This window comes from Drosophila ficusphila, unplaced genomic scaffold (assembly GCF_018152265.1).
Source record: "Drosophila ficusphila isolate 14025-0441.05 unplaced genomic scaffold, ASM1815226v1 contig_791, whole genome shotgun sequence".
NCBI lineage: Eukaryota > Metazoa > Arthropoda > Insecta > Diptera > Drosophilidae > Drosophila > Drosophila ficusphila.
This window is the reverse complement of record NW_025064737.1, coordinates 14,461,697-14,484,829: the sequence shown is the minus strand read 5'-3', so window position 1 is coordinate 14,484,829 and position 23,133 is coordinate 14,461,697. Positions and strand designations below refer to the sequence as shown.

At 41.9% G+C, this 23,133-nt stretch overlaps 5 protein-coding genes across 5 annotated transcripts; 2 read left to right on the top strand and 3 right to left on the bottom strand.

The window, feature by feature from the left end:
* The first annotated feature begins 7,077 nt into the window (after positions 1 to 7,077).
* On the top strand, positions 7,078 to 10,833 carry LOC108087372 (homeobox protein B-H2). The gene is made up of 3 exons (XM_017184714.1): positions 7,078 to 7,345; positions 9,045 to 10,027; positions 10,239 to 10,833. The coding sequence occupies exons 2-3, from the start codon at positions 9,121 to 9,123 to the stop codon at positions 10,745 to 10,747; spliced, it is 1,416 nt and encodes a 471-aa protein (XP_017040203.1). The 5' UTR covers positions 7,078 to 7,345; positions 9,045 to 9,120; the 3' UTR covers positions 10,748 to 10,833.
* LOC108087371 (vam6/Vps39-like protein) lies at positions 10,827 to 14,103 on the bottom strand. Its single transcript, XM_017184713.2, has 7 exons — positions 13,963 to 14,103; positions 13,438 to 13,910; positions 13,128 to 13,377; positions 12,825 to 13,072; positions 11,888 to 12,771; positions 11,431 to 11,833; positions 10,827 to 11,372 (listed from the first exon to the last, which is right to left on the bottom strand). The coding sequence occupies exons 1-7, from the start codon at positions 14,030 to 14,032 to the stop codon at positions 11,070 to 11,072; spliced, it is 2,631 nt and encodes an 876-aa protein (XP_017040202.1). The 5' UTR covers positions 14,033 to 14,103; the 3' UTR covers positions 10,827 to 11,069.
* A 206-nt stretch (positions 14,104 to 14,309) lies between these two features.
* LOC108087284 (eukaryotic translation initiation factor 1A, X-chromosomal) lies at positions 14,310 to 22,370 on the top strand. The gene is made up of 3 exons (XM_017184592.2): positions 14,310 to 14,445; positions 14,551 to 14,819; positions 21,145 to 22,370. The coding sequence occupies exons 2-3, from the start codon at positions 14,616 to 14,618 to the stop codon at positions 21,385 to 21,387; spliced, it is 447 nt and encodes a 148-aa protein (XP_017040081.1). The 5' UTR covers positions 14,310 to 14,445; positions 14,551 to 14,615; the 3' UTR covers positions 21,388 to 22,370.
* LOC108087282 (mite allergen Der f 3) lies at positions 17,416 to 18,985 on the bottom strand. The gene has a single exon (XM_017184591.2). The coding sequence runs from the start codon at positions 18,693 to 18,695 to the stop codon at positions 17,694 to 17,696; it is 1,002 nt and encodes a 333-aa protein (XP_017040080.1). The 5' UTR covers positions 18,696 to 18,985; the 3' UTR covers positions 17,416 to 17,693.
* A 14-nt stretch (positions 22,371 to 22,384) lies between the features above and the next one.
* On the bottom strand, positions 22,385 to 22,997 carry LOC108087285. Its single transcript, XM_017184593.2, has 2 exons — positions 22,850 to 22,997; positions 22,385 to 22,779 (listed from the first exon to the last, which is right to left on the bottom strand). Exons 1-2 carry the CDS (start codon positions 22,887 to 22,889, stop codon positions 22,493 to 22,495), a joined length of 327 nt encoding a protein of 108 aa, XP_017040082.1. The 5' UTR covers positions 22,890 to 22,997; the 3' UTR covers positions 22,385 to 22,492.
* Positions 22,998 to 23,133: the final 136 nt, after the last annotated feature.

Genomic DNA, 23,133 nt, shown 5'->3' with positions numbered 1-23,133 from the left:
CGAACTGTGGATAATATCGGGTCTGGACAAATTGTACTAAGTCGCTAATAGTTGTAAATTCTATATAATTAATTGGAATAAATCATTATTTTGTTATGGATGTAATAAGTACAGCTCAAGTAAATATTAACACAGTGAACAAATACTGGATACTTTTCAAATTAAAAACTTACTAACAGTCAACTTGAAAAGAAATATAAAAAATAATAAAATGTATTCTGATCACTAATAAACTGATAAAACGACGCAAAACTAATAATACAAGACTGCATGTACTTGTTATACACTCCTTTAGAAGGAATCTTTACTGTCGGTGATTAAAAGCTGACTTTTATTGTTTAAATTGCTATTCAAATACCATGGAATTGCCCGTCACGCGTCAACATCGGTATTATCAGCTACTTAAATCTAAGCTCCCCTTCCGGATCTGGTTTTCGGTCTCTGGTTTCGAGCCTTTGGCTTCGTTATCCTTTATTAGATACACGTAATTGTCGTTTTAACTGTCGCAGACGCGGGGTTGACAATGCCAACAATTTCAATATCCTGGCCCGGCGGCCTATAAAAGGCATCTCTCAAAAAATATATATAAATATATTTTATTGAAAAGCAAACACGTGTTCACAGCTCATCTCTTCGTGCGGCAAGTGGCTGCGTTCGCCGTTCGGACAAAAAACAAATTAAGTCACCCTTTTATTACGCTATTTAATTTCCAGCGTAATGTTGTCAACCTTCTTGACAAATGGTCACCCAAAACAACGAGGCCTTTCCCTCCACTTTCACCCCTCGAATGACTGCCTGTTTGATCTGTAATTTGCGACACTTGATGATGGTTTTAGCCGGGGAATCCAGACTCGAATCCTGGAATCGCTAAGCGGCGGGGTGGTTTATTTGTGCCGCAACTTGTGACAATGCCGAAATGCGATTACGGCGTGCAGTCCATGGGAACTGTGGAAAATGCGATTGTTCGGCTCCGGGTGCAGGTGCAGATGCTTCATGGGCGCATCTAATTAAGCAGGAGAGGGGTTGTAATAATTGCCTCCTGATTTATGTCAGATCCTTGGACCTGCTTTCACTTCCTTTCCGACATTTTTGCCAAAATGGTGGTATTCCACTTATTGATTAACCGTTATTCATTTGGTGGCAGCCATTAAAATTAATAAACGTTACAAGGGCAACACAACAAGCACGGCAATAACAACAACCAGGAAAACCAGCTACCAGCATCAATTATATACACCAGTGTCATAAAGATGAAGAAAAAGCGTGAGGGGATAAGCAGAGGGTGAGAGGCAGAACAGTTATCCACCCACTGCCATTGATGGCCAATAAAAAAAGTCAAGTAGAGCGCAAAACAAGAGCAATAATATTTAATAAATGTGCACAGGGCCGAGTAAAATGTGTGTGTGTATGTATATGAACGAAATTGCTTTTATTGTTGTTTTTGGTGGTTGAATGCGAAAAAACCATAAATAAATAAACGAACTTACGCACACTCACGTAAGATTACGTATTCGCCCATAGCCACACTAGGCCAAATAAAGGTAAGAATAATAAATAAAGAAAAATGTATATTAATTTATCTTAAAATATTTTTAATATCAAATTACATTTTTAGTTATCTATTTAGGTATTCAAAATAAGTCGCATAAAAAATTCGAAATTCAATTGATGTTCAGTGTAGTAATCCTCTTCCTCCTTCTCTTTGCAATCTCCCATCGTATAGGTAGGCAGACTCTATGTAGGTGCATGCATGTGTGTGTGTGCCATGCATTTTTGGTTGAATGCTTGAGAGCAACAGAGGCCCCAACAACAACATCGCAGTGAGAGAGCCGCTCACTTACAGGCAATCCGCCCACCCGTCCCCCTCTCTCATCCTTCCACGCAACATCATTCTTCATGGCATTTCGGTGAAAAAGAATGCTTTTGATCTTCACAAGCGAATGATTTTTAATATGACTTTTTTTGTTGTTGCCGCCGGCAGGGGATGGTTTTTTAGGAGGGAAAGGCAGCGGTGGCAACGTCTGTGGGCTGCGGAAATATGTTTAAGCCACGGGAAAGTAAAGTGCGCTGGCAGTCAATCAAAAGCTGCAGCACATTTATTATACGTTTTTTCTGTTGTGTACATACACATAATGGTTGTGATAATTAATTAGCTTAATTAAATACCAATGCAAGTGCACACATACACACACATACAATGTTGGTCAACCGCATCGCCTAAAATTAGGCAACGTTTGAATTTAGCGAAGTTGAACCGAAGAAAGGAAGAGAAAGGGAGCACTGGCATAATGATGGTAATTTGTTGGTTTCGGCAAAAGAGCAAACGGCATCCTTGGAATTTCAATTAATTTCCATAATTTCCAACGCTTTATGAGCGAAGAAGCTAAGCCCCAAGCAGGATAGACAGAGATGGCGACTGAAAAGAGCGAGCGCGAGTTTACCCATCGAAGGGGATGATTTTTCCTTTCCTGGGGTCTCATTGTGTGTGTCCTTTGACTGTGGGTGGTTTTGCTTACCCGACCCTCCGTTTCAGCTTTTGGGACCTCCATTAAACGCTAAATGATAAGAAAAGTGCTAAAGAATCGCGATGAGGCTCAGGTAAAAGGTATCTAGGCCTAACATTCTGCGGGTATTGCTCAAAGTATATCGCAGCAGCGGAGTGTCAAAGTAGCCTTTATTTTATATGTTGTTTATTTTTTTAAATATATTCTTTGGGCTTTATTGAGCTCTGTAAAAATAACATCAAATGTTTATAGCTTAATGCTTATTCTCAATTTACCACATTGTTTACATTTATTTACCAATTTAAATTTTTTTATCTGAAACTATTTGTAGTTATAAGGCAAATACTTTAAATGGCATGAGAAAGTTTTGGCCTCATATTACCTAAAAATGTGCATTGCCATGGAAGCAGGGCACAGATTTTAATTAAAACCCAAAATCCCTCTACCCGCTACTGCAAACAATATGCAATTAAAAACGCAGTTATTAGAGCTGGGAACATAACCAAATAAATTTTCAATTAAAACAATGACAGGCCACCGTGAAATCTGTTTAGGTTTTGCATTATTTTTAGCATGGCGAAATGGAATCAAAAAATGGAAATTAATTTTTGGCGGGCGAAACACGGTTGAAAGGGGCCAAAAATATTTGTTTTGAGTGGCTCGCCATCAGCACAGAGTGCAGCATTTTAGCCAAAAACCAAACCAGGACCAAAACTCATTTTGAATATGGCCAAGAGCGGGTTGCATACACACTCAAGTGGCCGCAGTGGCAGAAAATGCGGCGGATGAGCCACCGGGAAAGCCGGATTTAATTAAAATCCCAAAATGGCTGCCCTTTCACCTGATTTGCTCGCCGTTTGTTGCTCGATTTTGAGGGCAATCGAAAAATTTCTAATTTGCCTCTCATTATAAGTTTTGATTTTGTAATTAGTTTTTGGATGGTCTTTGATTTAGCGATTTGAGTGGTCTCTAAAATTCAATAGCCATAAAGTTTAACACAACGATGTATTTCCCAATACGATGCCCTAAAAAAAGAGATTAACATTTTGTTTATTTGTACCCATAAAAGGAATTCTGGGCAAATACATCAAAAAGAAACGGATGGGGCGAAATGCGGAAAAAAATGAGAGGAAATAAAATTGGGGAAAAATCAACATTATAAACAACATTATTAAAAACATGCCGCAAATGTTTTGCTCTTCTCGCATTTTTGAGTCCATTTTGTTGGGAGCCAGTGGGCAAGGAACGGAAACAGGAGTAGCGGAAGGGGCGGCAGTTGATGGCCAAAAAGCTGAAGAGGCTGGGTGCTCAACCTCATGATGATGTTCTGCCCGGCAAATGAATGTTGCCATACGAGGGGTGAAGGCAAGTCAAGGAAGAGGGCTAATAAAATTAAGCTCTGCCAGGGGATACAGCCAAGAAACGGAAGGATGTGGGCGGCAGAGGATTAAGTTGGTGGAGAAACTTAGGCACTTTGCTCCTGCTTGAGTTTGTTGGTGGGTGTTTGTGCCACAACGTCCTGCGGCTCCATAATAATAAAAATATTTTCATTAAATGAGAAAGGATAGCAGGAAGCACACACAAACCTCAAAAAATGCTTAGCTATTAATCCTCAACCATTTTAAATTATCAACGAATAATTTACCACATATTTATAGTAGGCTTATGTATAAACGGGTGTTAAAGGGTCTTTACTAAGTACCAATTATTTATTATAACAACAAACACAGAAACAAAATTTTTGAAAATTTTATATTAAGCTATTTAAAAAGTTTAGAAGAGTTTTAAAAACTTTAAAGAAGCCAAAGTCAGTCATAGATTTCTAGCGGTATTTTGTTTTACTAAAACAATACTCATATTGTGCATCGCTCATTCGCACTGTTGGCACTCTATTCTACAGGTTGGAGGCGCACGCCGGAAAGTAGGCAACCCTTTTGCCCTAATGAAACCCGCAATGCAGCCCTGTGCCAGGACTAACTGTAATTTCATTTGGCAGTTTGCCCAGCCTGCCCTTCTCCCCCTTCCCTTTTAGATTTTCCGTCATCCTACTTCCTGGCACTTTCGCCATAATAATTCATAATGAAAAAAGTTTCCCTGCCGCTTGCTTGGGTTTTATTTATTAGATAACATTATAATGTTTGTGTGCGAGTGGCTTTTATTTAATAAAAATAAATAAATGTTATGGTTATAGCAACGCTCTATCCCTCTTCCTATCTTTTAGCTCCTTCACCGCCCCTAAAGCCTCAAAAAGGGACATCATCATCATTACGCCTCTCATCTCATTTTATTTCTCGTCCGCAGAGTAAAAACAACAATAACAACGACGACGAAGTTTATCAAAAGGCCAAAAGCACAACAACAATGGCGACGGCAGCTGCGAACCCCCTTCCACTTCGCTCTTCCCAGCGATTTCAGAGCATGCGCATTGCACACAAGTGTAGCACATTGTATGTGTATTGGTGGGGCCTTGCATTGTTTTTGTTGTTTGCACCTCAAAAAAATATTAAAATTGTGGTAAATAAATGAAAAATAAAATATGTATATATAAAAACTATGTATACCCAGGCGTTTCCTGGTAGTTTTAAAGAGATTTTATCTGGTGTCCTCTCTTTCCCCCCAACTCCCTTACGCTCTTCTGCGGCCGCCATTGCTAAACGACGTAGTCAACGCCGACGCCTGCGTCAACGTTGATGTCGACGTCGACGTCAGCGCCAAGTGGCTGGCCAATTCTTGTGGGTACATTAGCACTAATGATGATTGAAACGACAAACGTGACGCCGAAGCACCCGAAAGGATCCTCTCCATCCCCACCATTTGCCTTCCTCTCTTCCTTTTTGGCTAAAAATTCCTGGCTTTGATTTTTGAATTTGTCTCTCTTTTGGTTTTTGAAAGGAGACGGAAACGTGTAGATGTCGAGAAAATGTACATCGGGAAAAGAAGAAAGGTGTTGTTTGGTTTAAGTTTTTTCAGTATCTTGGCTACCCATTTTATTTCAATTAAAAGGTGACATGTAAAATAATTAGCCCTTAACATAACGTGTATTTTGGATGAAAACCAATGATAATTATTTTATTAGGATATTTGTAAATTTGATAATTTAGTATTCTTTTAGTATTTGCTATATGCCGCAATTGTATTCTAAGGTATAATTCTCTCTGTGTACACTCGCCATCAGCCATTTGCTTTGTTCTTTTTTTTTTTTTTTTGGATTTTCCTCTCGTTCTCTTGCATTGATTTACTTTGATGGGCCGCTAATTGGGGCCTCCTTCGTCTTCCTGTGTCCGCTATTTCCATTGGCCCGTAATGATCGTTGGCATTCCGTGTAGTTTATCAAACGGTAAATTGAAGCTCGAACTTGTGGGAAAAGGGGTGAAGAGGCGGGGCAGCTAATTGGGGTTTAGTTTGGGGTTCGGCTGCGGCCTAAGATAGTTTAAGCTGCCAGTTTACTTGCAGGCTGAGAATGAGATAGGATAGAAGATAACCAGGTTTGCCTTATTTATAAAATTTAATATTACAAACATTTTTGTTAGTAACTTAATTACTAAAAGACATGGAAAACAATAACTAGTTGTTAAACTAGGAAGATTTTCCGTTCAAATTAACATATTTTTTTCTTGACTTTTTTTTTACATAGGTATTTACTTATTTGGTATCCCTGATGTACATATTTTCATCGCTTATTGCTTCATTAATTATCTCTGACCCCACATCGCAGCATTATACCCCAGTGACTTTTCCACTTATTCACAAAATATTATTAATCCAGCGACGCCATATTGTTTTGCATTTATTATTACGATGTCTTCGGTTCCGCCCATTTTTACCAAGAGCAAGGGAGACGGAGCAAGTAAGCCAATTATCCATTTATATCATAATTTCAATAACTTTTCATACACTCGCCCTCGAAACGGGGGTTTACCGGATGGGAGTGGGTAAGGTTGTTCTGATAGGTGGGTGGATCGGGTGGTGGTTCGTGGGCTGGTCGATGGGTTAATCGCTTTGGTGGGTGATTCCTTTTTATGTAACTGCCTGGTGGTTGCTCCTGAATAATGACGATGATGATGATGTTGAGGCCTCTATTGACGAAGTTGTTATTCTTCTTTCGTTCGCTCGACTCTAAGGTACGAGCAGGGTTGTCAGATATTATCATTCAAAAAAAGTAATCTCTATTGTTATATATCTATGGATAGGGTAATACATAATACATGTATTTAAAAAAAGAAAATTAAGATGTAATATTTTTTTAAAAAGATTTAAATATCTAAACATCGGTTTAAAGCCATTGTGTTTTTAAGTATATTTTTTAAAAATTAACGTAAAAAAAGGTTAATATCGAGACTTATTTTGACCAGTTTCGACAACCCTAGGAAAGAGCAAAAACGGTAGAGGAAAAGCAGCAGGAAAAATCACAACGGCAACAACTCACACACACCCACAAAAAGAATCGCTCACTCGCGCACACACAGTCAGGGCAGCGCTGCTAACGCCAGCGTCGCTGCCAGCTTCGGCTGCTGCCAATATTGTAAAAATTTTACGGCCACGAACTTTTGAGTTCAGTTCAGTTTGCAACACGTTCGCGCTCGCATGCGTTTCCGGTAGTAAAAGTTTCCACCGATTTCAACTCCGGTTTCCAGTGCGATTTCCGTTACTGCCGACTGCGGGACGCAGAACTGTAGGCAACACTTTTTGATGTGCCGTCGGTAGATCGGATTTTACGGAACTAAGTGAGGATTTTAGAAAAAACATTAAAATCCTACAGTGCAACTATTGACTTACTTTGATTATCATAGACCACATATGATATTGGACTCAATGTACTAAAATTTCTATTGCTAAAAAAGGTGTGTGTGCTGTAATAAAACCCTATTTGTGTCTATGCCAAAGACCGACGGAGTTGTAACTTAGTCAAATTTAAAGCCAATATCTATATTGTCAGTTAATATCTTAAGTTACATCTACGTAAATATCTTTATATTGTCATTTAATATCTTAAGTTACATCTACGTAAATATCTTTAGAAACAATAAATCCATAATTATTTGTTATGCCGACGACATCAAAAACTTAAATTTACTGTGGAGCGTGGATGTTTTAAATAAAAAATATACAATAAAAAAAGGAAATAAAATTATACTTAGTTCCAGCGATAAAATGTATAATTTATACAGTTTATAAATTACACGATCTTTCAAAATAACAGCAAAAATTTTAGTTTGTAAACAGCATTCAAAAATCAAAGAACTTTTTTAAATAACAAAGGAAAATATCTTCAATGTTAGTATATAGAAATTACTAACATTATAGACAATTTTTGAAGGCTTTTATTAAGTTTTTTTTTAATTTTTATTGAATTTTCAAAATTTTTTAATAGTTACAAAAAACAACAAATTTATTTGTTACCGAGTAAGAGGCCCTGTTATTTTTTCAATCTAATAGCATTTCTCATAATAAAAGGTATTTTATGGTATTGGTTTTTTAAAAATGAAGTGATTTTTCGTAGAAAGAGGACCATGAACATTGAGTTTTTAAAGTTGGTTTAAACCTCTTATAAGGTGAAATTCAATTAATAGCTTAATAAACACACGCACTCCAGGAACTCCACAATTATTTCGTCTTCGTTGTGACCCTAGACATTTCCCTCAAAAATGTTGTTGAAATCCACTTGTTACACCAAATATTCTTCTAATGAAGCTCATTTGCATTGCACACGACGTTAGCTTCAGCTGCTTAGTTAAATCAGCTTAAATGCAGCTTGAGACATTCACATATTTGGCCAACAGGGCAAACAAAGGGGGCTACACAGTTGATGGCTGGGACTTGGGATGGTTTACGCACCTGGGAGAGCAACTACTGCGGCATTTGCGGCAGCCACAATGAAGCAGCAAACTGTGACAAAGTCTCAATTAGGCTATCGCATTGCCAGAGCTTCAGGGGAAGAGGACTTGCAATTAAGCAAATGAATGCATCGCTGAGAGTGCGAACCGGTGCACTGAAACAAATTTATGCGTTACTACACCCATAATACTACATCTATCCAGAAAAATATTTACAAGATGCGTTGAAGATGAGAAGTCACCAAATGTTACATTAAACTAAACAAAAAATAATGGGAGAAAGCATGTTAAAATTGGTGTCTTTACATTTATTATTATTGATGCCTAATTATCAACTCATCGAGTATAACTAATTGCTAACTTAGGAAACGAACAAATAGGCTTGAAAAAATATAATATTGATTGAAATTTTAGTGTTCATAAAACCTAAAAAAGTTTGAGATTGAGATTTATAGATATTATTTATTTAGCTATATGTATATGACAATTATCAAAATGTAGTCTGGTTTCTTTATGGTTAGTCCTAACCAGTTGTAGTTCCATTGTTTCTTTTGAGACCACTGCTGACCACGCACTTCATGGTAGAGCAACTTTCCAAGCAGGGATCACATTTCACTTAATTGTGGATTTAATCTGGGAGTCGTTGACACCTGGCCGTCGCAGCAACGAAGCAACAATTAATCTGAGGCATTTCTCCCATTTGCAGAGACCGAAGACCAAAGACCGAGGACCGGAGGCCATTCAACAGTCGGCAACTTGGAGACAGTGGCAAATACCTAAGCATGCTGCAGAATCCTTCCAAATATCACGCAAATCCCTTGTCGCACTTCCTGGCATTACATAACACACAAGCCAGTGGCGGCGGTGGAGGGACAGCCGGATTAGGGAGTTTGGGAGGGGGCATCCCGGCACATGGTCAACCGCACCATGCGCTGCCCACAGCGGCGCTGGCAGCGGCTGCAGCAGCGGCGGCCGCCGTCTCGGCGGGTCAGAGTTCATACCAAATGGAGCACCAGCAGCAACACCAGCAGCATCATCAGCTGCAGCAGCAACATCATCATCATCTGCAACAGCAACAGCAACATCATCACCAGCAGCTCCAGCACACCCACCACCAGGATGGCCACCACCCACCGACGGCTGGGAGCAACAGCAACACCACCAGCAACAGCAACAGTAGCAGCAACAACAGCTGCCACAGCAGCAACAGCAACCACCGGGAACAGTTGGCGGCGGCTGCCACTGCGACGTCGCACGCGCAGCTCATCGAGGCGGCAGCGGCGCATTCCTCCCTCGACGTGGGCAAGTCCTTTACCATCGCCGCCATTTTGGGCCTTCAGAGCCAGCGAAAGGACTACAACAATGCCATTAACTTGTCCCTGCACGACAACAACAACAGTGAGAGCAACAACAAGTGCTATACAAGCAGCAACAACAACAACAGCAGCACCAGCAACAACAACAACAGCCAAAGTGTAAACAACTTTAATTGTGATAATAGTTCCGGCAGTGGACGTTACTTGCACGGCGGCCACCAGCATCCGCATCCTCATCAGTCCGGATTTGCTGCCGTGGCCGCGGCGGTGGGAGCCGCTCCATCCGCCCTGCAGAGCCTGCAACAGCTCCACCAGCAACACCACGCCCAGCAACAGGCCACGTTGAGCTTTCAGCGCGAGAAACTCAAGTCGGGTAAGCAATACTCATAGTCTTTACATATTTATTCTTTTTTAAAAGGTTAAACCGTTTATGTACAGATGTTTGCATAGTATTCAAAGCTTCTTTTAATTTGAATTACCTTCTCAATTTTATTATGGTTATTGGCTTAGTTTAAAAAGAGTTATATTATATTCTTTATATATTTTAATAGGAATAATAAAATATTATTACCTTTTTTTCCCAGACTCCCACAAGAAGAGCGCCCTAAAGAACAAACGCGTTCGGACAATCTTCACGCCGGAGCAGTTGGAGTGCCTGGAGGCGGAATTCGAGCGACAGCAGTACATGGTTGGGCCGGAGCGCCTTTACCTGGCCCACACGCTCAAGCTGACGGAGGCGCAGGTGAAGGTTTGGTTCCAGAACCGCCGGATCAAGTGGCGCAAACACCATCTCGAGCTCACGCAACAGCGGCTCGCCTTGATAAGGCAAACTCAGCTGCCGGGCACGTCGATCCTAGGCAATCAGGTGTCCTCGGCTACTAACGCAACCCACTCTGCGTCCACGGATCTCACAACTGGATGCAGTGCAGCATCGCCCAGTCTGCAGGAGGAGGACAACGAGGACAGCAAGCATTCGCTATCGCTTTCCGGCGCCATGCCACCTTTAAGTCGAGCGCAATCTGAATCAGATCTGTCCATCTGCAACGACTCCCTGGATGGCGACAGTCTCATGGACGGCAGCGAAGAGGCCTAAAATCTGGGCTAGGGCAAAGCAAATTTCCTGTAAATATAGCCAAATAAACATGTACAATATGGGTTTTCTTTACCCCTGCTTGTGTTTTATGTTCTTGTTGCTCTTGAGGACAACTTTTTATTTTAAAGTGTAATATATCTATTTAGGAGAAAGTCCTTAGTTTACATAAATATAATACAAACACAAAGTTATTTTTCTTCAGTTAAATCTGTCAAAGTATTATTTAAAAAACATAAGCTATACAAAGGAAATCAATTATATACCTAGTTACATTTAATTCGCACATTACACTTTGATCAGTTATCACAATAGAGTATTCAACTTATTGCTGAGCAGCCGCCCTGGCGATTCGATCGTGGCAGGAAAGGTGCACGATCTGTCCGTTTGGGTAGCGCACAAAGGCTGGCTGGCTGGGGAAGCGTTTCTTGCACTCGGGACACACACTGAACTCGTTTAATTCAAAACTTATTTCTCTCTGAGCCTCCACAGCCCGCTCTAAACGATTGGCCTCCGCCTCCAGCAAACCGACCATCATTTGCATTTGGTGCTTGTCCGCCATCTTCTTGCGTATCGACTTCTCCAGGTACTTCTCTAGCCGAGGCATTGGCAGATCATCGGGAAGGTGCTAAGGATGTGAAAATATTTAGACTTTACAACTAATAAGAAGTGTATGCAGAAATCACCTCGAAGATCTGGAAAGGATCGATTTTTGTGGCATATTTGTTGAGCAAGTCCAGGGCCACCTCTTGATTGACTTCGACGAAATCTGGATGCAATGGCACACCTTCATAGGGCGGCTGAGTGGGTGGTATCAGAATACACTTAATAAGCGAATGGAATATGTTTTCATCATCCTTAAAGTTGGCCTCCGCATAGGCAGTTGCCTTGGCGACATCGCCCAGAACTTGGATATAGATTGACAGCACTTTATCGTGCTTTTTAAGTCTACCCAAAATGAGTGCTCGCTCTTCCAGCAGCATGTTGGTGGGGAATTCTTCTAGGACACGATCTGGCGAATAGTCATTAGACTCCTCCAGCATGTTGTAAAGTTTTTGCCTTGTTGGAATTAGTTCGGAAACTTCCTCTCTAGGAAAAAGATATGTTAACATTGTTTAACAAGCGTAACTACAAATTTCTTACCCTTTTTCCTGCTTGGCAAGGAGACGCTGCACCTGCTCGCGATATTGCTTAAGGAGAACATTGTGGAGGAGAGTGTTGCTGTCCTTCCACACTGTAATCACGTGTTCTAAATAGGGAGTAACTAAAGCTTTATGTTTGCTTATAAGAAAGTCCAAGACTTTTGCCCGCGGCAATGACTCTACTTCGATAAAATCGTCGGTAAAAATTGATAGACCTTCTTCGGGATTATCTTTCAGTACCCAATCAGCGAACTCAAAAATCAGCGGCAGATGATCACTGCCTAGCTCCTGCAAATAACGAATAGTTCGCTTGCGACCTTGCAGCACTGATCCTTCGATATTTGCCTGCTCTCGAAGAAGTTTCAGGGCATCCTTGTGCTTGCCTTTCATCTGGTACAGGATGATCAACTCCGATATCTTATTATGCTTCTTTAGCGTTTTCTCCGACTCTTCCAGATGGCACTGGTTAAGTCTGAGGAGCGGTGCCACAAGAGAATCGTTCGTCTGCAGATAGCACTTAAGCAACGTGGTATCGATAATCTCTAATAGAGACTTTGAACTGCTCTTGGTGTCGCGCAACTTGACTACCTCTCGTTGGCGCGCCAAGGCCAAATATTCGATGAGTGCCAAGTAAGCGTTCTCCAGGTCTCCGTCTTCCAGCGCGGGAGCAGTGGATGTGGGCACAGGAATGTCATCGGCGCCTGGTTTAGGTTCAGGTACCAAGTTCGGAAACAGTCTTATTACATCGTATGGATCTATGGCCGCTTTCTCGAATTCCTTCATGGCCGCAGAGAACTCCCTTTTGGTAAAGAGCTCTTTTGCATAGAGCATGTGTATCTGACGAATGGTTTGGGCTCTTTCCTCTGCTGGTTCATCAGAGATTTGCTTAAATGAACACATTCTGATATCGAATTTTAAGACTCCTTTGTGTGACTTACCGTCAACTCAATGGCCAGCTGGAAATTTTTTTGCTGCAGTAACTGTTGTCGCTGCATGGGAATTTCCACCATCCGGATGCACCAAAGCTCCGAGGTGGCGGCCGCGAAAATGGTACCCTTTTCGGCATGGACCAGGAATCTAGTCTTCTGAAGCTCGGGAATGGTCTGCACAAGAGTGTCCTTGCCCACCAGGCTGCGCACCTCAATGGCATTGTTAACACGACCTACGGCGTAAGGCTCATCCCAGACTATAAAAAAGATTAAAATTTAGTTCTGCCCCTTAGTAAAAAAAAGTATGCATACCCAAATCCAACAAAGGACTTGACCAGAGAAGCGGAGTAAGGGAAGTGTTACTCTCCATCCCACTTGATCGCACATCAGTCGAGCTGTTGTTTCCATCGGTATCCTTGTACTTACTGGGATCCACTAACACTAAGTAGCTATCTTTGGAAATGCCCAGCATGTTGTTGCGTATAAGGCAAATGCATGGATCCCTGCTAATATTGGAGGAGGTTAGGAACAGATTGTGTTTTTTCGGATTTTGGCCGGATATCTGGAAAAGAAAATACAGCCTTACAGCATAAATAAAATATGAATATAATTATTTCCTCACGTCGTAGACCACATATTCGTCCTTGTAACCCACGCAAACAGCATGGCCCACCCAGCAGAGACTCTTGGGAAAATCGCTCAGTTCGATGCTCAGTTTCAGTGAGTCCAGCTTATCCTTTTTCCAGAAAAAGAACACTAGACGCCGTTTAATAGCGCAGCACACCCGAATGAAGGTGGCCACATCGCCGGTAGTTGACTTCTGCGAGTCCACGTCCATAGTAAACAGGGTGCAGCCCTTCGTATCCGGAGCGCTGTGCATGAAGGCGAAGTTACTTTCAAACCGGCTGATGTCGCACACCTGAACATGATTGTCAGTAAGGACAAAAAGTAGGTTTTCAGCCTCTATCACTTCCATTTGGGTGATTGGTTTCCGGCTGAAGTTCTTGTTGAACATCCGCATGTCTACGCCGGTCTCCTCGTCAACGGAGTACATGATCAGCTGTCCACTGCGGGTGCCTAGAATGACATGGTTGCCTGGAATAATACACCCGGTGAGTAATAGTCAGATATCCCAATTCTCACTCACCATACGCCGCTATGGACTCTATCTGCACGCCTTGTTTCAGGATCGAGTGAACACTATAGGCCTGGTGCATCTTGGCCAAGTTTAAGGAACGGTTAGTCCTCCGCCAAAGTTTATTTTTCAACAAAGCTTATAAACAATAGAGCTGGGCGTATCACTCACGACATTATCGATATATCGATTACTTTGTACATCTTGACAGTATTATAAAGAACTTGTGTTCCTAATCAAATAAGTAAATCTGTTTTGAGTTCAGAAATATCAAGTAGCTTTGATGCTGAAATCAAAAGTAAAAAACTTACTATTATTTCATTTTAGTTATCCAAGCAAAATTAAAAATTTAAACCGATTTTATTGAAACAGTGTTGCCACCCTTACACTCGTCGATTAGACCAGTTCGATACACTGGTTCCGCGCGAAACCGCCCACCTCTAGTCCTTTTCACTTTAGCGAGGCGAAATTGTCACATTTACATTTGACAAAATTGTAAGTTTGGAAGAGCAGAATTGACACATTCGTTAGAAATATGCTCGTTACATTAGTGCACTAGTGCAGACGGTTATTAACGGTTTCATTTCGTTTGCAAATCAGCGTCGACAACACCCCCATAGACATCAACAGTAGCAAGAGCAGCAGCAACCACAGCAACAGCCAAGATGCCCAAGAATAAAGGAAAAGGTGGCAAGAACCGTCGTCGTGGTAAGAACGAGAACGAGTTCGAGAAGCGAGAGCTGATCTTCAAGGAGGACCAGCAGGAGTACGCGCAGGTGACCAAGATGCTGGGCAACGGTCGTCTGGAGGCAATGTGTTTCGATGGCGTCAAACGCCTGTGTCACATTCGGGGGAAACTTCGCAAGAAGGTGAGTTTCTACTCTTCGATTAGCTCTCTCCTATGTTGGGGCTCCTCTCTTAGCAGACTCTCTTAGCTCATTCGCTCTGACATTGATTTGCCAGCGAATGCTAAGTATTTACGTTATTGTATTGCAAAAATGCAGGTTGTTTATGTGTGCGTTAGTGATTTTGGGGACTTTTCGCAATACCCCAGCTAAAACGCAATTTATGGCCCTAACTTTAGTCTTTAAATGCCGTAGTCTTCTCTCTTTGTTTGCTCTCTCTGGTCCACTGAGTGGGTGTCATCGTCCTTGTTCGATTGCATTAACTATGTGTGGGTGCGTGGGGCTAGGGGCTGCTGATTAATAATAAACAAGTGCATCTGTACTTGTGTATTGAGAGGCAAAACAGTTGCTTTGTAAATACAAGGTGTTCCATTATTTTCCTTACAATTTCAAATTTCTTTTCATCAAATGCGATTATATTTGTATTAATAAGGTTATTTTTTAATAAAATATTTGTAAACTAGTCATTTTTGTATTCCCTGAAATACTGTATATATCAACGGTTCTTAAACGTATATTTGCATTTAAATAGCAACTTTAGATACCTGACTATTTCTGCGAAAACATTTCTCTCTATCTCTAGTTTTCATGGTAGTAAAAGTAGGTCTGCAGTTGCAGTTGCCCCTTATCGTCTACCTGAGTTAACCTTGGTCGTGGTCGTCTTTAGGCCGATTAGATCAATTCCTTCGAAAGGTTTGAGCACATGTCAAATTTTGGAAGGTGCTTCACCCCGCAGGAGACGCATGTCATAAATAAGATTCCAAGTCGCCTACGTCAAAATTCGTAGCGTAAGTAGTGACGTCTTAAAGCTCTCATCGGTGTCAAGCAAATATACAATACCAGAAGTGGAGTCCAATCGAAGCGTACAAATCAAACATGAAGTTATTAACATTGCGACGCAACCGAAAAATTCCAAGACGGCAAAAGGCATGTCTCAGGTTAATTGCTTGATATAGGCAATGCAAATGCAAATAAACAGATCAAAATACCAGTTTCCCTTGGGAAAGCAAACTCATGATAGGAATACTATTTTTGCACATGAAATTCCAAGGAACCAACCACTTGATTTTAACTTTCATTATCTTTATAAGTTTAATAAATCGCCGATTAAAATTGTTAAAAAAGTTTACCAACAATATACAATCTATCTTTCTTAAAGTAAGTTGTAGTTTCCACTTTTTCAACAATGCTTTGTATATTAGTAGCACAACAATTTTTCAAATGCAATTCTAAATAAATAATGTGAAAGAATTTTACACAGTTCCTAAGAGCACGTGCTGCGCCATAAAATTAACCTCCTACAACATCCTGACTTCGCAATATTTTTCCGTACAAAATTGTTCAAAGGGTTGGGACATTTATCTAATCAACTGTTAAAAGTAATGTCCAAAGTATTGGAGTAAAGAATTAATAACTTAAACGCAAGTGCGACGCAGTTTTCTGTTTTTATGTTTGGGGTCTTGATCATCATAAATGGATTTTTAATCTCATATGATCGGTTATATAAGCTCTGGTGATGCGCCCGTGCAACACTAATTTTTGCTCTAATCTTTCAAGTAGTTCCCCCAAGGAATTTATAGGCGCTTGCACTTGTAGATTTATGGGGTTTGATTTTAAACTTGTTAAGGAGATATTCGTTTAGTAAACTCTATGCTCTTTGGCTTCAAAGTTGGTTAATTAAAGTTAAGTATAATGCTGACACAAAGCGATAGTACATAAACCCCTCGTATCAATAATTAATAAAATTTATTTTATTTTTTATCTTTACGAAGACAAAGACCACGTAATTGGTATAACCACACCATTAAATTTGAATACCCTGTGGGCATTTTCGGTGCTTCACTCACATTATCTTGGCCATCTGTCAAACGGAATAATAATTGATAATTGATAATTACTGGAAATGCGGAATTACAGCTTGCTGTTCCGCAATTACTCAGCTTTGGAGGGCTCAAAGTGCAACAGTTGGACTCAAGGTTCAACGAGCTCACTCTCAGATGTCTAGACCCAATTTTCATGGGAATATTTTTGCTCAGGCTGTCCTCAAATGTCTGTCAATCACACAGAAGTCAGCTGATGGCCCCAATTTAGCGGGTCTTTATGAGGTCCCAGCTAATCTGTATGTAGATCCTAATCTGACAGTCGTAACATGCTTTCCATTCCCTTTTCTTTTTGGCCAGTCGCTGCTCGTCGGCATGACTAATGCGTGGAGAGGCGCCAATTGCCCCCCAAAACTCCTCCAGCTCCCCGCCCGGCAACAGAAACCGAATATATCGCAAAGTCGTCTTATCTGACCGAGGGCCCCAGCTTATTTCACAATTAGTTTCGACTGGGCCAAAAGTGCCAGACAGTACGCACTTTTCAAATAAAATCTGCGCAATTTGATTAAATCTTAACTTCAAGATCGGTAGTTCTATTTTGGGTTCTTGTTTGTTGAACTATTTTTTGATCAAGAAAGTAGATAAAAGATACTTCTTCCATGTGATGCTCCAGGAATTGGGTCATTGGCACTATTTTTTGTTCCTATTTGTTTAGTTAGATTAGCTAAAAATAAAAACACAGTGGAGGATTTTTCTATTTAAATATTCACAATTTTATTCATTTTTTGTGGGCCTAAGCCACAAGCTACGTGTTAAATTACAGAAATCTGGGCAGTATATATTATTAGATATTTGTTCATCTTATTATCCTAGTGAGATTGTCTAGAGAATCTACATTTTTCTTTCGGTTTTTCTTCTTTTGTTGTTTTTTTTTCGTATATTTAATTTTTCGATATCGTGACATTCGAGCTCATTTGGTAGGAGGATCATTCAAAGTCCCGTCTCTCCCATGATCACTTTACATGATCTGGGTGGCTGTGCTTATGACCTGGTTGATCCAATCAGTAAAAGCCGAGACGCGGACAAAGACCGAGGGGGCGTTCTTCTGGCCGCAGGGCATCTTGCCCCACGACACGATGCCGATGACGATGTTGGCCTGCTCGAAGTGCTCCTCGCAGCACTGCTGGATCAGCGGACCGCCGGAGTCGGCGGTGCAGATGCTAACGCCACCGGTCAGTGGGCCAGTGCACAGGTTGGTCTCGTGCAGCTGGAGACCGGATCGGGCGAGGATCTGTTCGCAGAGCTCCATGTCCAGGATGGGCATGTTGGCCTCCTGCAGGCGATGCGGATAGTTGGGCACCGCCGTCATCGAGACATTGCCCCAGCCGTAGAGAGTGCCATAGCCCTCGGGTTGGGCATCCTGCTCCGGCAGAGTGGCTGGCTGAACGTAGGAGTCGAAGGCCAACGGCTCCTTGGTGTAGATCAGGGCAATGTCGTAGGGATTCACTCCGCCGAGGTAGAGCTCGTGTCGCACATAGTAGTCGATGTGTCGCATCTGGATGTTGCTCGCCTCCCCCTTGTGGTTGTGGATGTCGTGGCTGCCCGCCACAATGACGGAGTTCTCCACCGCCTGCGGTGAACTGAGGCAGTGGGCCGCCGTCAGGATCCAGTGCTCGTTGATCACGGTGCCGGCACAGTAGTGGACCAGCCCTTGGTCCGGGGTCATCATCTGGATACTGACCACGTACGGCGCCGAATGGGGAGTCGCCTCCCGCTTGGCCAGGAACTTCTTGCTCCAGTGCGTTTGTCGCGGTGCTTCCAGAGTGCTAATCCGGTTCTCCAGCAGCCCGTAGGCCGCCAAATTCATGGCCATTGTGTGGGCAGCTCCCGTGGAGCCGCCGCCGCACTTGCGCACGGTGGGCAGCTGCATGGAGCCGGAGGATGCTGAGCTGAGCACCACCATAATACTGGCTATGGTGGACAGCAGCACCGAGTAGATGCATCGGTAGGATAAGAGCATGATGTCCTCGCTCTGGTTGCACGCGCCGCACGAACTCGTCGAGTAGTAGTAGGTAATTTTGACGGTTTTCTGGGTCTCGGTTTGAGGAGGCGCGGCTCGTTTTGTGGATTCCGAGTCGCGACTGTCTTTAGCTTTTCGCCCTTGTTCTGGCGTATCGATAGCACTTCACTTGTATTCCGTTTCGCTTTGGCATGGAATTCACTTTATTCGGCCCGATTTTGCCGCGTTTCTGTTGTTCAGGTGTCTCTTGGTTGCTGTCGATTTTAGATTTGCCCGTCGCCGGCGAGTGGGGGCTGTATTTATAGGGAGCGACACTCCGGAGAGAGTCGCCTTGGCGAAAATGTGGTTGGTCGGCGGCTCCTTATCGCCAAGAAAGCGGGAGCGCGAGGCCCCCCATATATGGAGCGCTATCAGTGACGAGTCGAGATAGCAGAAATTCGGCGAGTGCCAATCGCATGCCTAAGGTTCTGGGCTCGGGTCTGCCCTGCCCAGGAATGCCCTACTCCAGGGAGATGGCTCTCCAATCGGGGCTAATCTGCACTAGCTTTTATTATGCAAGACAAGTGCGTAGTTAGTTCACAGATAAGAAAAGCGTGGGAAGATAATTCATATGGGTCCATTCGTGAGTTCAGGGTTTAAATGGTGAAACATTAAATTCGCTTATTTCGAGAACATTTTATTTAGTTTATGCTTGTGTTTTAGTTCTGAATTTTAGTATGACACATCAAAATTTCTGCCGAATAAGTGGTTAAACCCATGAAAGTATTATCTTTGCTTTTGCTTTTAAAAGTATATAAATTGAAAGCTCATAATGATCTGATTTAAGTTAAGCGTGTGCTTATTATGGTGTTTAAAGAACTCCAGTATTTTAATATCCTATGCAGATATCCCTTCTTTCAATTCAAACTGATCAAACCAGTGCGAACCGGCCCATTATAATCAGAAGTTCAATGATGTCTATAGCTAAATATAGTCTATATATCGAGACCTGCTGCTTGGAATGCCAAACCTGTGACGGAGCACACATACTCGCTAACTTACTCATTGGCACACTGCCGTGCAATCAGTCGGGGAATCGGGTGCTTCCCAGCCAGCTGGCTTCTTGGATAGGGAATGGGCCCATTAAAAAAGGGGTTCGGATTCGCTTATCTGCTGCCCAGCGTAATAGGGCAATTTCGATTCAATTTAGTCACGATTGTTCGCATTGGGCGTGATCTATCGTGTTGGTTTTTTGGCGACAGGGAATAATTTATAAAACAGATAGCAGAATGGAAGTACGGCGCGAAGCCATCCATTTAGTTTTAAAGGATGATAAATACTCCAAAGTTCGCACTTGTTTATTTCCAGCGCATACGTAATTTGGGAATTATTCCACAGTGGCTCCGATTCCGGTAAATTAATTTTAAAGCCACTACTGCTGGTATCTTCGCTTATCGATCTTTACGTGGTCAACGGATCCGAATATGTGTCATCTATGCATGGCATTGGAATTTATATTGCACCTACTTGAACGTAGTAGTACTACTGACAGGAAGTAGCTTTAGGAAGTGAATTTATGAATGGGCTTTGAATCACTCGGCAAGTGCAGCTTGTCCTAGGTCATTGACTCTGCCAGTTGAGTAAGATACTATTGCAGGGGGAGTTTTTCATCGCCTCTTAGTTTACTGCATTTTACACTTCCTACTTCTCCAATCTTCCGTTGACGTCACAATGGGAATATCTCAATCTGTTGTCAGGCCTCCTGCGTTATTCGCATCTGATTAGGTAAATGTTTTCCCAAGGGGCTTGTTATTTATACGTACTATAACAAGACTTTCTTATCACATCAGTACCGAAATTCGGTTAGCTCGTGATTGGATTTGAGATATCTCAAAGTGTCTTATCTCATCAGAAGCCAAATTCTTCGTCTTTCGTGGAAATAACCTGTAGCTTGTCATGTTATGCGCTCCATCTAAGTTGCTAATATATCAGCTGTATGTGCCTATGAACTCGTTTTGGACGGTCTTGTAGTCAGTAATTCGGTTTAATCGGGGTTTATCAATGTTTGATGTTGTACTTCAAGTACTGATTGTGATCCACGGGAAATTAATTACTTCGCAGCTCACGTGAGCTTCTTCCTGTCTTTGCGAAATTGTCCCAGGGGTAACCATTACCTTTCTGTTTTTTACATGTCTTTCTTGGGGCATAGAACCTTCTTGTTTGCCACACTTTTTCCACAAGGTCAGTTAGCATGGCGCTTCGTTACGCTCGTTTGTGAAATTCCCAGAACAGAGTCTCTCTACGCCATAGATCAGTTATCTTTTATCTATTACACGGAATACAAGCTGCAAAATTGAGTTTGCTTTTTCCCAAAGAATTAGTCATAAAACAATGAACGGCATTTGTGGCTTTCCCACAAAAATACAAAAGATAAGTTTATTTGATTGCGGATTTCGCTTTTTTCTTTCAGGTGTGGATTAACCAGGGCGATATCATATTGGTGGGATTGCGTGACTACCAGGACTCGAAGGCGGATGTGATCTTGAAGTACACTCCGGATGAGGCCAGAAATCTGAAGACGTACGGCGAGTTCCCCGAATCGGTGCGCATCAACGAGACGGTCACGTTCGTGGAGGATGGCTTCGATGAGGACATCGAGTTCGGCGATGAGATCAGTTCGGAGGACGATGCCGATTCCGTTGACAACATCTGATTAACAAGAAACAAAGTGGCGCCGGGAGGGACGACGACGGCGGGAGCGGCGGGTACGTCCGCCTCGGCAGCACCAGCAGCAGAGTCAGTTCGAGAATAGTAGGAATTTAACCAATTGTAAAAAGCAGAAAGCCTGAAACCCCGAGTCCTGTTCGAGAACCAATCAACCATCCAATCCAACCTATGAATCCAACATCCACAGAGCGGCGCAGCGGAAACTAAACAACATAGAGTTTAAAACAACAGAAACCAAAACTATAGCATCAGTTAAATCTTAGCCACTTTATTGTTCAATATTCTTAAAAATTCTCTAACTTGGTAATGCAAGTAGGTTCAAAAATTCTAACAGTTTGATTTATGGCAGCCGCAAAACAACAAATTATACAAAACAAATAGTACACTGTGCAAGTAATACAACTATGCGAAACATAAACTAATATTATTTGAATTAAAAGAAAAAAACAAAGAAAAACATATTAGTTATTATTTACCTAACAAATCTATCCATCTAAATGAAAAAAATTACAAAAAAACAATAATATTATTGAAATCTGCAACTCATACATATAAAATAGGAGTTTAGCAAACACTAATGTTTAAGACAAAAGGGAAGAAAAATATGAACAATAGTCAGCGAAAGGAAACAGAGAGTTTCGATTGTAGCTAGCTAGCGAGTAAGCAAAATCAAATCCATGAGTTTTCGACAGAAAAATCTATGCTCCATCCCCCAAGTGTTCCTTCTCAGCATTTCGTCTCATTTCTTGTTTTTATTATTCACCTGTGTTATATTTTGATGGTTTTTCATAGCGGTATCATATTCCAAACGTCCTTTTGTTTTTGCTGTCCATGCATTCAGTTTTCTTTTTATAGTTTTAACCTAATTCGAACCAAAACTATGGATGTGTAAAAAGTAATGAAAATATTGTTTTTGTAATGAGTTGAGCTCCAATAAATGGCGTTGATTAACCCGAATGCAAAACAGCAGATGCCCCAAAGTGTTTTCACTTCTAACCGCTTGCTAGTTAAAATTCAAGCTACAATTTATTATTAAATGCAGAAACTCGTACATTTCAAGTGGGGAAAAGCCCGACAATTTTTGGCACCGCTTACAGCTCCTCGTGGCGCGATGGGAACTTCTTGAGTATGGCATGATATAGGTTGTAGAAGGCGTACACCGAAACCGTGATGATCACCAAAAGAGCTCCTCCAAATGCGATGCTCAAGAAATTGCCGTCAATAATGCCCGCCGATCGGTGGCGCTTGGTGGAAAATATCTCCTCCGTAGTCGCCGGGTTGTTCTGCTGCTGGGTCGTCCGCTCGGCCATCAGCCGCTTCATGGTGCTCAGGCGCTCCCGCAGAACTTCCACGGATTCTGAGTCCAGGTCAGAGGTTCCTGAGGGAATTCAAATATTTATGAAATGTTCAGTTAAAGTTGGAGTTAAAGTAAACTCATTTTGATATACCTGTCGACTGGGAGGCGGAAGCACTAGGATAAGAAGCCATTGTCGAATTTGCTTTTATCAACTATTTGTGCAAAAACTGCAGCTTGAGATAATCGGAGCTATCTCAATCGCTTTGGGGTGGGTTTCTTGGAGTTCCCAGTTTCAAAAGCGCAGGCGCTTAACGGAAATCATTTGGGATGCCAGATAAATACAATGACCATCGCGTTGCCAAATACTTTTCATCTGCAAGCATAGCCAATAGCGAACTGCTTGCTGCACTGCTGTCTTTAAAATAGTAATCGGAC

Coding starts and splice junctions, on each gene's coding strand:
- LOC108087282 (XM_017184591.2), bottom strand. CDS start 18,695: ATGCTCTTATCCTACCGATGCATCTACTCGGTGCTGCTGTCCACCATA.
- LOC108087285 (XM_017184593.2), bottom strand. CDS start 22,889: ATGGCTTCTTATCCTAGTGCTTCCGCCTCCCAGTCGACAG. Junction 22,780..22,849: donor TTCCGCCTCCCAGTCGACAG/GTATATCAAAAT, acceptor GAATTCCCTCAG/GAACCTCTGACCTGGACTCA.
- LOC108087371 (XM_017184713.2), bottom strand. CDS start 14,032: ATGCACCAGGCCTATAGTGTTCACTCGATCCTGAAACAAGGCGTGCAG. Junction 13,911..13,962: donor AGAGTCCATAGCGGCGTATG/GTGAGTGAGAAT, acceptor GTATTATTCCAG/GCAACCATGTCATTCTAGGC. Junction 13,378..13,437: donor ACGAATATGTGGTCTACGAC/GTGAGGAAATAA, acceptor TTTCTTTTCCAG/ATATCCGGCCAAAATCCGAA.
- LOC108087284 (XM_017184592.2), top strand. CDS start 14,616: ATGCCCAAGAATAAAGGAAAAGGTGGCAAGAACCGTCGTCGTGGTAAG. Junction 14,820..21,144: donor GGGGGAAACTTCGCAAGAAG/GTGAGTTTCTAC, acceptor TTTTTCTTTCAG/GTGTGGATTAACCAGGGCGA.
- LOC108087372 (XM_017184714.1), top strand. CDS start 9,121: ATGCTGCAGAATCCTTCCAAATATCACGCAAATCCCTTGTCGCACTTC. Junction 10,028..10,238: donor GCGCGAGAAACTCAAGTCGG/GTAAGCAATACT, acceptor TTTTTTTCCCAG/ACTCCCACAAGAAGAGCGCC.